The 17,100-nt window shown below is 47.2% G+C and overlaps 1 protein-coding gene across 9 annotated transcripts in view; it reads left to right on the top strand.

Moving 5' to 3' along the window:
• Positions 1-17,100, top strand: part of RALGPS1 (Ral GEF with PH domain and SH3 binding motif 1) — a 1,264,350-nt gene that overhangs the window by 419,295 nt on the left and 827,955 nt on the right. For all 9 annotated transcript variants that reach the window (XM_073541171.1, XM_073541175.1, XM_073541174.1 and 6 more), the window contains one exon: positions 3,253-3,336. In XM_073541171.1, coding sequence (XP_073397272.1) covers positions 3,253-3,336 — 84 coding nt within the window. The remainder of the gene's footprint in view (positions 1-3,252; positions 3,337-17,100) is intronic.

Genomic DNA, 17,100 nt, shown 5'->3' with positions numbered 1-17,100 from the left:
GCCTGCGCTGGAGCCGCGATGGGAAGGACGTCATCGCTAGAAGATGAGAGGCGCCGGACTGCGACACCCATCGTACCCGGACCTCCCCTGGGTGAGTATAATCTAACTCATTTTTCTTATCTTTCAGGTTACTTAGGGGGCTTATCTACAGCATTACAGACCCTATCACAGTGATCAAAATAAAAAAAATAGTAAATAAACCCCCCCTTTATCACCCCAGAGTTAGGGAAAAATAATAAAATAAAGAAAATGTATTTATTTTCATTTTCCCATTAGGGTTAGAGTTAGGCCAAAGTGAGTTGTGCTAAGGTTGGGGTTGGGGTCGCGATTGATGTTAGGTTTGGAGTTAGGGCTGGGATTAGGGTTAGGATTGGGGTTAGGTTTGTGATTAGGGTTCTAGTTAGGGTTGTGGTTAGGGTTATGGTTTGTGTTGGCATTAGGGTTGTGTTGTGGTTTAGGTTGTGATTAGAGTCATGGTTAGGGTTGTGTTGTGGTTTAGGTTGTGATTAGAGTCATGGTTAGGGTTGGGATTGGATTATGGTTAGGGGTGTGTTGGAGTTAGAATTGGGGGATTTCCACTGTTTAGGTACATCAGGGGTCTCCAAACGCGACATGGTGCAACCATTGATTCCAGCTTATTTTTTGCGTTCAAAAATTCAAACGATGCTAACCTGCAGGGCGGTCCGGTGCGAGGGGTGTCGCTCTTCTTGGTCCGGTGCTTCCCATCTTCTTGCAGTGCCGCCCTCCTCCTTGCTTCATGTGGATGATGCGTCCCTGCGTCATCCACACTCTCATCTCCGCGCTCCTGCGCAGGCGTAGTTCTTTGCCCTGTCGAGGGCATGGCAAAGTACTGCAGTGCGCAGGCGCCGGGAAAGCTCAAAGAGCCTCAGCACCTGCGGACTGAAGTACTTTGCTCTGCCCTCAACAGGGCAGTAGCGCGGTCTCGGGGAGCCTGTGTGGATGACTCAGGGATGCGTCATCCACCCGAAGCAAGCAGGAGGATGTCATTTTTTTTTTTTTTTAAATCCTTTTATGACTTTTCAAAATTTGTCCATGAGTTTGAAATGGCAATGGAATACAGAAATTGTGTCACTTGTTATCTGGCATGGTTATACAGACTAAGTTGAATGATATAAAATATGGTAAAAAGTGCACAAAGGAACTAGGAGGCTAACATAGATGACATATCAAAAACCATACGCTGCATATATTGAAATGTAGTACAAGAAAGCTCAACATTATACAGTATATAGAGACCTCTATTGGGACACCGCTTTAAAAAGTAAAATTATACAGTTAGGTCCATATATATTTGGACAGAGACAACATTTTTCTAATTTTGGTTCTAGACATTACCACAATGAATTTTAAACAAAACAATTCAGATGCAGTTGAAGTTCAGACTTTCAGCTTTCATTTGAGGGTATCCACATTAAAATTGGATGAAGGGTTTAGGAGTTTCAGCTCCTTAACATGGGCCACCCTGTTTTTAAGGGGACCAAAAGTAATTGGACTGATTAAATAATTGTAAATAAAAAGTTCATTTCTAGTACTTGGTTGAAAACCCTTTGTTGGCAATGACTGCCTGAAGTCTTGAACTCATGGACATCACCAGACGCTGTGTTTCCTCCTTTTTGATGCTCTGCCAGGCCTTCACTGCGGTGGTTTTCAGTTGCTATTTGTTTGTGGGCCTTTCTGTCTGAAGTTTAGTCTTTAACAAGTGAAATGCATGCTCAATTGGGTTGAGATCAGGTGACTGACTTGGCAATTCAAGAATATTCCACTTCTTTGCTTTAATAAACTCCTAGGTTGCTTTGGCTTTATGTTTTGGGTCATTGTCCATCTGTAGTATGAAACGACGACCAATCAGTTTGGCTGCATTTGGCTGGATCTGAGCACACAGTATGGCTCTGAATAGCTCAGAATTCATTTGGCTGCTTCTGTCCTGAGTCACATCATCAATAAACACTAGTGACCCAGTGCCACTGGCAGCCATGCATGCCCAAGCCATCACACTGCCTCCGCCATGTTCTACAGATGATGTGGTATGCTTTGGATCATGAGCTGTACCACGCCTTCGCCATACTTTTCTCTTTCCATCATTCTGGTAGAGGTTGACCTTGGTTTCATCTGTCCAAAGAATGTTCTTCCAGAACTGTGCTGGCTTTTTTAGATGTTTTTTAGCAAAGTCCAGTCTAGCCTTTTTATTCTTGATGTTTATGTGTGGCTTGCACCCTGCAGTGATCCCTCTGTATTTACTTTCATGCAGTCTTCTCTTTATGGTAGATTTGGATATTGATACACCTACCTCCTGGAGAGTGTTGTTCACTTGGTTGGCTGATGTGAAGGGGTTTCTCTTCACCATGCAGATTATTCTGCAATCATCCACCACTGTTGTCTTTCATGGGCGCCCAGGTCTTTTTGCATTGATGAGTTCACCAGTGCTTTCTTTCTCAGGATGTAGCAAACTATAGATTTTGCCACTCCTAATGTTGTAGCAGTTTCTCGGGTGGGTTTTTTCTGTTTTTGCAGCTTAAGGATGGCTTGTTTCACCTGCATGGAGAGCTCCTTTGTCCGCATGTTTCCTTCACAGCAAAACCTTCCAAATGCAATCACCACACGTCAAATCAACTCAAGGCCTTTTATCTGCTTAACTGAGAATGACATAATGAAGGGATTGCCCACACCTGTCCATGAAATAGCCTTAGAGTCAATTCTCCAATTACTTTCAACTGCATCTGAATTGTTTTGTTTAAAATTCATTGTGGTAATGTCTAGAACCAGAATTAGAAAAATGTTGTCTCTGTCCAAATATATATGGACCTAACTGTACACCACCAGATATAGCAGCTGATCCCTAGGACTCCTGTCACACGTTTTGACACCACATGCTTTGTCAGGGCCTCACTAATTAATTATACTACAGCAAAAATAGCCTACCATAGTAAGTGATGTCTGTATACAAAATACTTGGCGTAGTGTAACACACCTACTGATAAATTTTCCATGACACCATAAATGAATATGATTTGTAATATTTTTCATTGACTCTCAATGTTTCGTTATTAAATGTCTTACTTGTAATTTTATTTTGTTGGTACCATGTCAGCAAACGGGGTATAGTCCGGAGTCTGTCACATCAAGAAGGTTGGGAATTGAGAGTGTGAAATTTAGTTGTTTTTTTTTATAAATTTTTTTTTTTATTCCTATAAATCTAAAGTTCGATGACCAAACTTATTTCCTGTTTTTCAGGAGCTGGCCAGCTGCGGCTGGAACAAGAAGGAAAAACACAGTTTAGCGCCAAATGTTGTCGCCTTTACAAGACGCTTTAACCAGGTACAGAATGGGGGACATTGGAAGATTAATAATTGTTGTAATGATTGACACCAATTTAGTCGATGTTACATCCCTGCCCCAGCGAGCGAGCACCCAATTTATTTCACAAGTACAGCAATATAATTGTATAAAGGACAATTCCAACAGTAACGTTGTAATCTACCTGTCTGAATCTCGTTAATGAAGGAAGAATCACATTGTGGGGCCGAACACTTACATTAGGGTGTATTTGGGGTGTGGGAAGCTCAACATTAAAGGGGTTGTCCCAGGAGCAAAGTAATCTTTAATAAGTAGATTTTGGAATAATAATAAGTGACTCTATTGGCTGCGTAAAAAAAAATAAAAATCTCTGTGCTGATATAATCTTATAAATGTGCCCCTGCTGTTTACTGTGTAATGGCTGTGTCTGAACATGCAGTAATATGGTCTGATCATACCACAGCTCCTGGATAGGAGTGGAAGGAAAATAGAAGGGAAAACATGTTTTACCTCACCGAAAAAATCAGCTGTGATCCTGGTCTGTCCTTTCCGTATACGATCTTTTGCTTCCACCCCTAACCAGGAGATGTGGTATATTCAGACCATATTCCTAACCGAACAGACACTGTCATTACACAGTACACAGCAGGGGCACATTTATAAGATTATATCAGCACAGAAACATTTTCTTTAACACATTAGATGGTGAAACTTATTTTTATTCTAAGAGCAATTACCGTATATACTCGTATATAAGCCGACTCGTGTATAAGCCAACCCCCCTAATTTTGCCACAAAAAGCTGGGAAAACTTATTGACTCGTGTATAAGCCATGGAATCCATAGACTATGCCCCCATATGCTGCTCCGTAGAATATGCCCCCATATGCTGCTCCATAGATTATGCCCCCATATGCTTCTACATAGTTTATGCCCCCATATGCTGCCGCATAGACTATGCCCCCATATACTGCTCCATAGACTATGCCCTCACATACTGCTCCATAGACTATGCCCTCATATACTGCTCCATAGACTATGCCCCCATATGCTGCCCTATAGAATATGCCCCATATGCTGCTCCATAGAATATGCCCCCCATATGCTGCCCCATAGACTATGCCCTCATATACTGCTCCATAGATTATTCCCCCATATGCTTCCCCATAGAATATGCCCCATATGCTGCCCCATAGACTATGCCCCCATATGCTGCCTTATATGCTGCTCCATAGAATATGCCCCCATATGCTGCTCCATAGACTATGCCCCCATATGCTGCTCCATAGACTATGCCCCCAAATGCTGCTCCATATGCTGCTCCATAGACTATGCCCCCATATACTGCTCCATAGAATATGCCCCCATATGCTGCAAAAAAGCCATACTCACCTCTCCTGGGTCCATCGCCGCTGTCTGCCGCTTCTTGTGTCAGTGACAGTTCAGCCAGCAGAGGGTGTGGCGCGCACTAATCACGTCACCGCGCCCCCTGCTGCCTAAACGTCACTGACACAGGATGCAGCAGAGACAGCGGTGAGCAGCGATGGACCGGGGGACAGGTGAATATTGCTATACTCACCCATCCTGCCGCGGTCACTGCAGCCTCGCTCGCTTCTCCACTGTCTCCCTTCCCTTCCTGTCTTCAGCGGTCACGTGGTACCGCTCATTACCACTCATGAATATGCGCATATTCATGAGTGGTAATAAGCGGCACCACGTGACCGCTGAAGACAGGAAGGGAAGGGAGACAGTGGAGAAGCGAGCGAGGCTGCAGAGACCACGGCAGGACAGGTAAGTATGATCTGACACCCCCGCTTCCCCTCCCCCGCCGACCCCCAGGTATATGACCCGTGTATAAGCCGAGAGGGGGACTTTCAGCCCAAAAAGTGGGCTGAAAATCTCGGCTTATACACGAGTATATACGGTAATTAAAATATACTGTTTTAGTGGCACTACCCCTTTAAGCCTTAAACATGTTATCCAAATTGAAAAAAAAATGTTTTAACCCCTTTTTCCCCGAGGGTGGTTTGCACGTTAATGATAGGGCCAATTTTTACAATTCTGACCACTGTCCCTTTATGAGGTAATAACTCTGGAACGCTTCAATGGATCTTGGCCATTCTGAGTTTGTTCTTTCGTGATATATTGTACTTCACGTTAGTGGTAAAAATTTCTTTGATATAACGCGTTTATTTGTATAAAAAACAGAAACGACAATAATTTGGAATATGTTGCAATTTTCAACTTTTAATTTTAATGCCCTTAAAACCGATATATATTTCACACAAAATAGTTAATAAATAACATTTCCCACATGTCTACTTTACATCAGCACAATTTTGGAAACAATTTTTTTTGTTAGGAAGTTATAAGGGTTAAAAGTTGACCAGAGATTTCCCATTTTTACAACAACATTTACAAAATTCTTTTTTTTAGGGACCACCTCACATTTGAAGTCACTTTGAGGGGGTTTATATGGCAGAAAATATCCAAAAGTGACACCATTCTAAAAAGTGCACCCCTCAAGCTGATGAAAATCAGATTGAAGAAGTTTATTAACCCTTCAGGTGTTTCACAGGAGCAGAAACAACGTGGAAGGAAAAAATGTACATTTAACTTTTTAGTCACAAAAATGATCTTTTAGCAACAATTTTTTTATTTTCACAATGGACAGATAAAGTTGTGCAATTTCTCCTGAGTATGCCGATACCCCATATGTGAGAGAAAACCACTGTTTGGGCGCACGGCTCGGAAGGGAATGAACTCCGTTTGACTTTTTCAAACCAAAATTGACTGGAATTGAGATCGAATGCCATGTCGCGTTTGGAGAGCCTCTGATGTGCCTGAATAGTGGAAACCCCCCACAAGTGACCCCATTTTGGAAACTAGACCCCCCAAGGAACTTATCTAGATGTGTGGTGAGCAATTTGAACACCCAAATGTTTCACTAAAGTTTATAACGCCCGAGAGTGAAATTGAGCCCCAAAAGTTGTTGTCCATTTTGTCCCGAGTACGCTGGCACCTCATATGTGTGAGAAAATTACTGTTGGGGCTCAGAAGGGAAGTAGTGACGTTTTGGAATGCAGACTTTGAAGGAATGGTCTGTGGGCGTCATGTCCCATTTGCAGAGCCCCTGATGTATCTAAACAGTAGAAACCCCCCACAAGTTACCCCATTTTGGAAACTAGACCCCCAAGGAACATATGTAGATGTGCCTGAACAGTGGCAATGCCCAACAAGTGCCCCCTTTTTGGAAACTAGACCCCAATGAACTTTTCTAGATGTGCCTAACAGTGGCAATGCCCAACAAGTGCCCCCTTTTTGGAACTAATCTACTGTTTATGGTTATGTAAATTTAAGTAAATTAGCAGTGCATGGAGGTGTGGTACAGTTTGGAGCAATCTTTCGCACACAGGCCAGGTTTTTTGGGGCAGTTGTCACATTGATAAATGGTGTCCTTGCGTATTTCCCTTTTGTAACACACTCGTCACCTTTTTTACAACTTACCTTTTTTTCCAGTTTGCGGGACATCCCCTGGGAAATGCTGGAACGATACGAGCACATTCAGTTCCTCAAGTATTAAAGCCTTCCTTATTTCCAAAGATTAAGGCCTTAATCACTACCTCCTAGAACTGAAGGTACGACGTAGCGGTCTGGCCTGCACATCGTGACAGCAGTAAAGCGCTGAGCATTGCCATTTGTACGATGTGCACGGCCAGCTTTATGTACTACACCTTGGCCTTTCTCAAAGCACTGTACTGCTGGAGGAGGTGATCAGTGAGATCACCTCCCCATGTTTTTGTTGTACCCACAGTGCACAGTCCGGTTTGCTGACCTGTACAGAGGTACCTCATACAGTGCTGAGGGCGCTGCCATCACTGTGTTTTGTGGTTAAGAAAAAGACATCCCTTTTGTCTTTGTACTTGAAAACCAGCAGGTGGTCGCTACGTTGGGCTGTCCTGTCACCCCTTCTGAGCATCTACTCAAGTAACGTTTTCAGGAGGCCTCTCTGATTTTTGCGGACAGTACTGCAGAGTGGGATGCTGGTATAAAAGTTATCCGTGTAGGGGTGATAACCTTTATTCAGCAGTGGGTGCACCAAATTCCACACAGTTTTCCCACTCACTCCCAGGACAGGGGGCATTCAGGGGGGTTCAATCCGGGTGTCCTTCCCTTCGTAAACTCTAAACCTGTGGGTGTACCCTGAGGTACTCTCACACAGCTTTTAGAATTTAATTCTTTACCTGGCCCTCTTGCTGGGCAGTTACTGACATAATATGAGCCTTCCCTTAAAATGAATTAAGGTCTCATTCACGCAGATGTCCCTTTGGGGCACGTACACTTCAGCAAACTTTTTGTTGAAGTGTTTGATGACTGGCCGAACTTTGAATAGAAGGTCAAAGTTGGGGTCATCTCATGGGGGACACTGTGCATTATCGGTATAATGCAGGAATTTGTGGATGGCCTTAAAATGTGTTCGGGCCATGACCATTCGGAACATTGGAGTGTGGTTTAAAACATCAACACTCCAATAGTGTCGAAGTTCTGGCTTCTATAGGATCCCCGTGTGAAGGACCAGGCCCCAAAACTGCATCATTTCAACTGCGTCTACAGGAGACCAGTTAGAAAATTATGAACCACGGTTTTGTGCCAAAAATTGCCAAGCATATAAATTAGTTTGGCCAACCATTCTAGGTCTGTGAGGCCGGTGGTGTCAAACTAGATTCCTGATTCTGCCACAAAATCAGGAAACAGCGGCTCATAATTTTCAGGGGGCGAAGCCCATGCGAGGTCCGTAATGGGGTGTTCTGGTTCATCTTCTGGAATGGTGGGCTCTGCTTCCTCCTCTGTCCTGGGACATCTGCGTAGTGGTTCAGCTGGACCTGAGGAGGAACATGAGGAGGAAGAAGACGACGAATCTGAGAAATAAAGAAATCTGGGATCCTCTTCCTCGCTATCAGTGTCGGAGGCAAGGAAAGCATATGCCTCCTCCACTGAATAGCGTTGTTGGGACAAACGGTACGGGCTGGACGACATTTTTTTATGAATATGGTAATTGTGTCAGTACTTTTTTTAACTGTTTGTTTGTATTGGGGGGTGGGGTGTAATGACCACTGTGTCCACTAGGGGGCGCTGTGTGGATGTCCCAAGAGAATGGATGAGTGGCAGAATCCTGAAGGATAGTTATGTATCTCAAAGTGGGTGGCTTTGAGATGGAGACTTGTGTATGTGTGATCAGCAATATCATTGCTGAGGTGTTGGTTCTAAGTATAAGGGGGAAGTCTTCAGGTAACTAGAGAGATGGGCGGGTTCTGGTTACCTACAAACCCACCCAGGGGTGTGTCTGGAAACGCCTATAGTAAAAGGCTTTGTAAGTGTGTGAAGGACCTGTGATGAGGTCATAGCCATGTGACCCAGTGGGCATGGCTATAGACCATATAATGTGGCTAGGGTAGGTCACATGTAGTTGAATGCTGGGACCTGATTGTTCCTGTGTTGGAAGGTCCTGTGAGGAGAAGGATCTCCTCACTAACAGCCTGGGGAGCTGCTGTGTGTGTAATGGCGGCCAGTGTCTGAGAGTCCCTGAGGAGTGAGTGGATGTCTGCAGCCTGGAGAGACAGCCATGTGGGAACCCTGACGTGGGTGAGATAAGGATGAGGCTGAATAGCCTGTATAATGGACACTATGCTGTAATGCTGTTTATATTGATGTGGTTTATGCTGCATAATAAACCTCATGGACTATGTTATGGCTTATGAAGACCCGTGCTGGATCTGTTTTGTGGCTGCTGAGCGAGTATCCCCTACTTAAATGACAGCGCTACCTCACAATTGATGGAGAAGGCTATGGGCAGTGGTGTAGCCTTGTTGCTGGGAGCAACGGATAAGGACTGCAAAATTCGGTGGCAAAGAGCAACGCTGAGCCAGGAGGGCTGACGGTTGTGGAAGCCTTGTGATGTGCTGCTGACCAGCCACGTGTGAGCAGAGCCTGTGACGGCCTGCAAGTGGGGAAGCCACTGTCCGGCTGTGGTTCTGGAAACCGTGGGGCAGCCTAGTGAGTAAGGCACTGTCCGGATCGGTGAGCCCAGTGCGGCCGCTTCCCCAGGAGAAAGAGACTGGTAATTGCTAGGGTGCCTCTGCGGAGAAAAGGTACCCGAGGACCTGTGTGGGCAACACAGGAGAAACGGACTGGTGTTTGTGTGGTACTGACCTGGGTCAATGAGTAAAACGGTGACCCGTGTGGCCGACACAGGTATCGGACAGGTGTTCATGTGGTACTGACCTGGGTCAGGGAGGAAGACAGTGTACCTGGAGGGTTCAGTGAGGAAAGGTCCTGGAGGGTCAGCCCTGGGACAAGAGTCGGATCCCAGGAGCACGTGGTGTGACCTTGGACCTGGTGAGGCGCGAGTGTTGGGCAGTCTCAGGCGGAGACAGATGTCCTGAATAGCACCTGGTGAGGCCGGTGTGTGGGGAGACCCTGGGAGGAGGGTCGCTCCCTGAATCGCACCCGGTGCGCCCTGTGTGTTGGACGGTCTCAGGTGGAGACAGGAGCGTCCTGAATAGCACATAGTCAGGACACGTGAGGTTTTTGAGTTTTTTGTGGTGTGTTTTTTCTTCTTTTTTCTCGACTCAGCCTGCGGTGGCTCAGTGGGAGTCAAGAAGGTGACAAGTGGCTTGATGTGGCTCAGTGGGGTCACGAAGGTGACAAGCGGCTTCCAGTGGATCGGCGGGTCCACGAAGACGGCGCAGCAGGAGCTGCAGTGACTCCACCCGCTGTGTGTGTGAACAGCGGCTGGTGGTGCCGGTGATCGGTGACAGCAGGAGCTGTGGTGGTGCCAGCAAGGACTTGTCTGGTATCATAAGAGACATAAACTGTGTGGTGTGAACGGTGGTCTGAGAAGATCGGTATAACCGACATGGGGAGATCCCAAAAGGGGGTGGAGTCCCAAAAGGGGGCGGTGACCCAAATCGGGGTGGTAGCCCAAAAAGGGGTGGATTCCCAGATTGGGGTGGTAACCAAAAAAGAAGTGGAGTCCCAAATTGGGGTGGTAACCCAAAAAGGGGTGGTGTCTCAGAAGGAGGAGGTAACCCAAATTGGGGTGGTGGTCCAGAAAGGGGCCGAGTGTGTGGAAATGGCAGCACGGGTTGGCTCAGTGAGTATGTCTGGGAAACTGCAGTGTTCATGTATGTCATTTCCAGAATGTGGGATATTCTTTCCGAGTGATGACTGGCCGCAAGTGTGTACTGTGATGCTGCACCGGGAAGGAATCTCGGGACGGTTGGACTCAAAGAGTCAGGTGACTCTGGTAGGAACTCCTCTCACTTTCTGTCTGACCGAGAAAATGGTCCAGGTTCGCTGTGCACATGGGGTCACAGTGAACTATGCGGTAGACAGAATAATGTTTGAGGCGCTCTAAGGCAGTGAGTGCCAAGGGGGCAGTATACCATCAGACTTAGTGTATGCCTTGGAGTGGGGCCGGGACTTTGTCAGGTTTGATGATATATGACACGAGGGTGGAGACGTTCCTACTGTTGGACTAGCCAATACGAAGACGCTGACGCCTCCTAACGTGGACGGGCCAGACGTAGGGGCGACCAGAGAAAGAATTGCGTCAGATGAATTTACTGACCTGACGTCACCTGAAGGGTACCACAGTGTGAATGAGAATGGTGTAAACAAAAAGAGCGGAGCTGACACACGGATTGAGAGTGTCTTGGGGGTTCACCGTACGATGTGGTGTGACTGTGACGTGTTGTTGCCAGTAGCCACCACTAGGACAGAATCTAGTGCTGTGCTGACTGAAACTCGTGACAAAACTGACGCTGACCTGGTGGATAAGATGGCGGAAGTAGTCACACGGTTAGTGAGTAACTGGAGGGATGACTTAATCTCTGGGGGTGACTGTGGCTCTGAGAAAGAAAGGGAGCACAGAATAGCAGGGCTAGAGAAAGAAGTCTCTGAGCTCAAAGGCCACATGGTAACGTGGCAAGGACTGAATAAGGCCCTCAGAGAGGAGGTGGATGAGTGTGTCAAACGAGAAAGAGTCCTGAGACAAACGGCTGAGCACAGGGTCGAGGAGCTCAAGAAAGAGATCTTGGAGCTCAGAGGACACCTGTCCACCTGGCAAAGTGTGAACAAGAACCTCAAGGAAGAGATGGAGGAACTCGGAGGAGTAGTAAAAAGTCTTCTGCGAGAGAAGTTGGACGAAGACTTACCACGGGTGAGCGTGAGTGATAATAAGACAGAACTGCCAGTAGCCATAGTGGCCGAGGGTCATGAAGTGATCCAACCATGTGAAGTTGATGAGTTAAGAACTGAAGAAGACAGTCACTCGTTCGGGTCAACTGTAGTGAGGGAAGTGTCCGTGGTAAGGCCAGAGCCTCCTGGCCTGGAAGAGAGCAAGACCACGTCCTTCAAGACTGTGATTGACGTTCGAGAAGACATGCAAGATGCCTGTGTGGAGGAAGGTGTACATGAGGCTTTCAAAGAGGTGGTCAAGGCGTGTGAGGTGCACTGGGCACCTGAGACTCGGCAGTTGGTGATAGTATCGGACAGAGAAGATACGTCAAACCGAGTAGCTGTCCTGAAAGAGATGCATCTATAATGTCTCCACACCAAACAGCTGGTCAGGCAGAGTAATGTGAAAGCTGGTCGACGCTTGGAGTTAGCCAGGGAGGCTATGGATCGGCTGGGTTTGCGGAAAGACGTGGTTCCGGTACCCAAAGCTCTGATTGGGAGAATCATTGGAAGATCCGGGAAGGTAATGCAAGACCTTGTGAATATCTCCGGTGTGGTGAGGGTGAGGATCCCTCCTGATGATGAAGACCAGGTATCCAGTGAAGTGGGTAGAATTCCCATCATGGTGGTTGGCTCCATGGAGAGCCTGAGAGACTTTCGGATGCTCGTGGAGTATTGAGTGGGGTACCTGCGAGAAATTGAGCAGTTGAGGCTCGACCGTCAGCGAATTAATAAGGAAGTACGTAATACCAGGTGGCGGCCGCCTGCAACCCAACAAGATGTAAGGACCCGAAGAGTTCCGCCAAGAAGTGACAGGGCAGATGGCCGAAGAATGTCAGCAAGTGGCAGTTTGATGGGCCGTGCGAAGCTGAAAGACATTAGTTCCTGTGAGACGCTGAATGAGTCAGACTCAGGCCAGACAGTAGGACCGATTAAGACTGATGACCGTACCAACCGGGAGAGCCGGTCAGTGGGTGAACGGTCAGGTGACGAAGCGCACTCTAGGAGGGTGGTGACTAAACAGTGTCTGATGACGCAGACAGACTGCAACTGGAGGGTCAAAGACAATGACCGATATTTTGACCGCTGGGGGCGGGGGAGGCCTAACGTAGAAATGAGGCCGGATGACAGAGGGAGACTGTTCTCTCGACCTATGGGGCAAGGTGTAATGAGTGCCCGGTCTCGAGATCCTGGTGTAAGATTGTGTGTTCAACCCCACAAGTTTGAACAGAGGGGCGGGGTATGTGGTGTAATGACCACTGTGTCCACTAGGGGACGCTGTGTGGATATCCCAAGAGAACGGATGAGTGGCAGAATCCTGAAGGATAGTTATGTATCTCAAAGTGGGTGGCTTTGAGATGGAGACTTGTGTATGTGTGATCAGCAATATCATTGCTGAGGTGTTGGTTCTAAGTATAAGGGAGAAGTCTTCAGGTAACTAGAGAGATGGGCGGGTTCTGGTTACCTACAAACCCACCCAGGGGTGTGTCTGGAAACGTCTATAGTAAAAGGCTTTGTAAGTGTGTGAAGGACCTGTGATGAGGTCATAGCCATGTGACCCAGTGGGCATGGCTATAGACCATATAATGTGGCTAGGGTAGATCACATGTAGTTGAATGCTGGGACCTGATTGTTCCAGTGTTGGAAGGTCCTGTGAGGAGAAGGATCTCCTCACTAACAGCCTGGGGAGCGGCTGTGTGTGTAATGGCGGCCAGTGTCTGAGAGTCCCTGAGGAGTGAGTGGATGTCTGCAGCCTGGAGAAACAGCCATGTGGGAACCCTGACGTGGGTGAGATAAGGATGAGGCTGAATAGCCTGTATAATGGACGCTATGCTGTAATGCTGTTTATATTGATGTGGTTTATGCTGCATAATAAACCTCATGGACTATGTTATGGCTTATGAAGACCCGTGCTGGATCTGTTTTGTGGCTGCTGAGCGAGTATCCCCTACTTAAATGACAGCGCTACCTCACAGGGGATAGTGCTGGGTGTAAACTTTTGTCTGAAAAGGAATAGCTAAAAGAAAGAAAACACAACGAGGGAGAAAAAAATGTCTCTGAAAATAAAAGTGTAAAACAACAGGCATGAGCTCTGCTGAGTGAACTGCATCACTAATCACAGCTCGGCAGCTGTTGGTTGTGCGCACGGAGGTGGCGCAAAAGGGGGTGAAAAAGAAAAGCGAGCATGAGTGTCGATCCGTGAACTGCGTTACTAATCAACGCTCGGCGGCTTCTAAATGTGCGCACGGAGGCGGCGCAAAGGGGGGTGGAGGGGGTAAAGAAAGGGGGATGGGGGAATTGGGGTGAATGAAGAGATCGGGCAGGGATCAAAACACTTACAGTTGTTGTCTCTCTTCTTTCTTCTGAGTTCAACAGGGATTATGGTGTCACAGGCTTCTGTGCACCACAAGGCCCAGTACAGCAGCAGATTCTGTAGCGTGACCGCACTGCAGGAATCCTCAGCTAGTGTGAGGACCTGCAGTGCGGTCACAGACAAGTCACAGAGCGGTCTTATAGCTGCTGTGCCCTGTCATTGGTGTGATCGATGATAACATTGATCACACCAAGCAGAGCTGGCCCTGGTGACGCTGGTGTTGCTAGGCACCGGCCTAGGATCGGTGCTCTTACAGCTTCGATCCTAGGCAGGTCACCGGCAAGGCACAGCGCGGTCACACCATGGCTGTGCCCTGCGATTGGCATGATAGATGTGATCGGCGATTGTGCCAATCGGGGGTCCTTTACTGCGATGTCCAGCATAGTCAGGCACCAGCCTAGGATCGGTGTTCGATCCTAGGCTGGGATATCACGGTTTCAGGCCGTACGCAGCCTCTTGCGCTTTACCACCAGCGAAACACTGTCGCGAACACGCCCCCGCCGGGATCAGCCGAATTATTTACTGACCACCGACATCTTTGCACAGGAGGAGCGTGTTATGATGAGTCACCGAAGGAGGAAAAAACAAAATACCAGCTAAGTCCAGAAAAACCAGAGAGGTTGGCAGCTATCGGATTGCAGACCCCTGGACCTATCCACAACAACTAGCAGTAGCCGTGGGGGGTTCCTACGGTGCCCTAGACCCCTCGATCACAGCCGGAGAACTACATAGCCTAAAGACAGAAAGGGGAAAAACTAAACTGCCCCAGAGCAGACCCCAAAGCAATAGGCAGCCCCCAACATATAATGACGGTGAAGCAAGATGAAAACACTAACACAGATAGAAAGATAGGTTGAGCAAATGATGGGGCCCAAGCTAACTACATAGGACAGGATAGGAAAGCTGCTGTCTGCAATCCGCAAAAACCCTATCAAAATGAGCCAACCGACTGATAGGAAAAACAGGCCCTGAAGTCGCTAGGCTTCAAAAGACTATATCAGCACTCAGGTATATTCTGAAGACAGAGCAAAAGATCAACAGATCAGAGACAAAAATGGAATTCAGCTCACCCCCGGCCGGGGATGGCAGAACTCCCAAAAAACAAGGCAAAACAAAAACAAAACTGAAGAGTACAAAGCAGAGCAGAAAAACTTAGCTTTGAGATGCAGGAATCAGACTGTTCTCCAAGAATCCAGCAGGAAAATCACCAGCCAGGAAGAAGGGCGTCGGCAGCCTTATATCCAGTCCTCAATTCCAGCCACCCAGTCATCATCTAGCTGCCCAGGTGTTTGGTAATCAGCCTCACTACCTTCCTTCACCAGAGGAGGGAGTTCATCAGACCTCAATGGTGAAGGGAAAAATGAACTCACAACAGTACCTCCCCCTTGAGGAGTGGTCACCGAACCCTCATCCATGCCACCAGGGCGATCCTGGTGAGCCCGATGAAAGGCACGCACCAATCTTTCGGCATGAATATCAGAGGCAGAGACCCAGGAATTATCCTCCTCACCATAACCCTTCCACTTAACCAAATACTGGAGTCTCCGTCTAGCCACACGGGAATCCAGTATCTTCTCTACCTCATATTCCATGTTACCTTCAACCAATATAGGGTCAGGAGGTGCCACCACAGGAACTACTGGTTCAACAAACCTCTTCAACAAGGACTTATGAAACACATTATGAATTTTAAATGTGACAGGAAGAGCCAACCGAAAAGAGACCGGATTAATAATCTCCAAAATCTTGTAAGGTCCAATAAATCTAGGCTTAAACTTAGGAGAAGCCACCTTCATAGCGATATTTTTTGATGACAACCAAACCATATCACCCACCTTAAACTGGGGACCAATGGTCCTACGCCGGTTGGAAAACCGCTGGGCCTTTTCCTGGGAGACAGACAACTTATCCACTACTTGGTCCCAGATCTGGTGCATTCTCTCCACCACAGTGTCAACACCTGGGCAGGCAGAAGACTCCACCTGCCCTGAAGAAAATCGAGGGTGAAAACCAAAGTTACAAAAAAAAGGTGACATCAAAGTGGCAGAACTAGCTCTATTATTTAAAGCAAATTCGGCCAAGGGCAAAAATGAAACCCAATCATCCTGATCGGCAGAAATAAAACATCTCAAATACGACTCCAAAGTCTGGTTTGTTCTCTCCGTCTGCCCATTGGTCTGAGGGTGAAACGCAGAGGAGAAGGACAACTGAATTCCCAGCTTGGAACAGAAAGTCCTCCAAAATCTAGACACAAACTAAACTCCTCTGTCAGATACAATGTTCTCAGGAATCCCGTGCAATCGAGCCACCTGTTGCAAAAACAAGGGCACCAACTCAGAGGAAGATGGCAACTTAGGGAGTGGTACAAGATGGACCATCTTAGAGAATCTATCACAAATCACCCAAATAACAGTCATTCTCTGAGAGACAGGCATATCAGAGATAAAATCCATTGAAATATGGGTCCATGGCCTCCTGGGCACCGGCAAAGGCATTAACAAGCCACTAGAGCGAGAACAAGGTTTAGACTGGGAGCAAGTCCCACAGGACTGCACAAAATTCCTGACACCATGAGACAAGGCGGGCCACCAAAAAGAGCGACTCACCAGATCTCTAGTACCAAAAATACCTGGATGACCAGCCAATGCAGAGCAATGAACTTCAGACATCACTCTCTTCCTCCACTGGTCAGGAACATACAACTTTCCACTGGGACAACGCTCAGGTTTGTCCTCCTGAAACTCTTCCAGAGCACGTCTCAAATCGGGCGAGATGGCAGAAAGAACTACCCCCTCGCCTAAGATGGTAGCAGGCTTAGTCACAACAGGAGAATCAGCAAGGAAACTCCTAGAGAGGGCGTCTGCCTTGACATTCTTAGTGCCCGGAAGAAAAGAGACCACAAAATCAAAACGTGTGAAAAACAAGGCCCACCTAGCCTGTCTTGGATTCAAGCGCTTGGCCGACTCCAGGTAAATCAAATTCTTGTGGTCAGTAAGGACCACGACTTGGTGTTTGGCTCCCTCCAACCAATGTCTCCACTCCTGAAATGCCCATTTCATGGCCAACAGTTCCCGATTCCCCACATCATAGTTACGTTCGGATGGGGAGAACTTTCGGGAAAAGAAAGCACAAGGATTCATTTTAGATGTCACAGGATCTTTTTGGGACAACACC

Source organism: Dendrobates tinctorius, unplaced genomic scaffold (genome assembly GCF_039654945.1).
Source record: "Dendrobates tinctorius isolate UK_male_01 unplaced genomic scaffold, ASM3965494v1 ptg000120l, whole genome shotgun sequence".
NCBI classification, from domain to species: Eukaryota; Metazoa; Chordata; class Amphibia; order Anura; family Dendrobatidae; genus Dendrobates; species Dendrobates tinctorius.
Note: the sequence above shows the minus strand (reverse complement) of the source record. Positions and strands in the feature narration are given on the sequence as shown.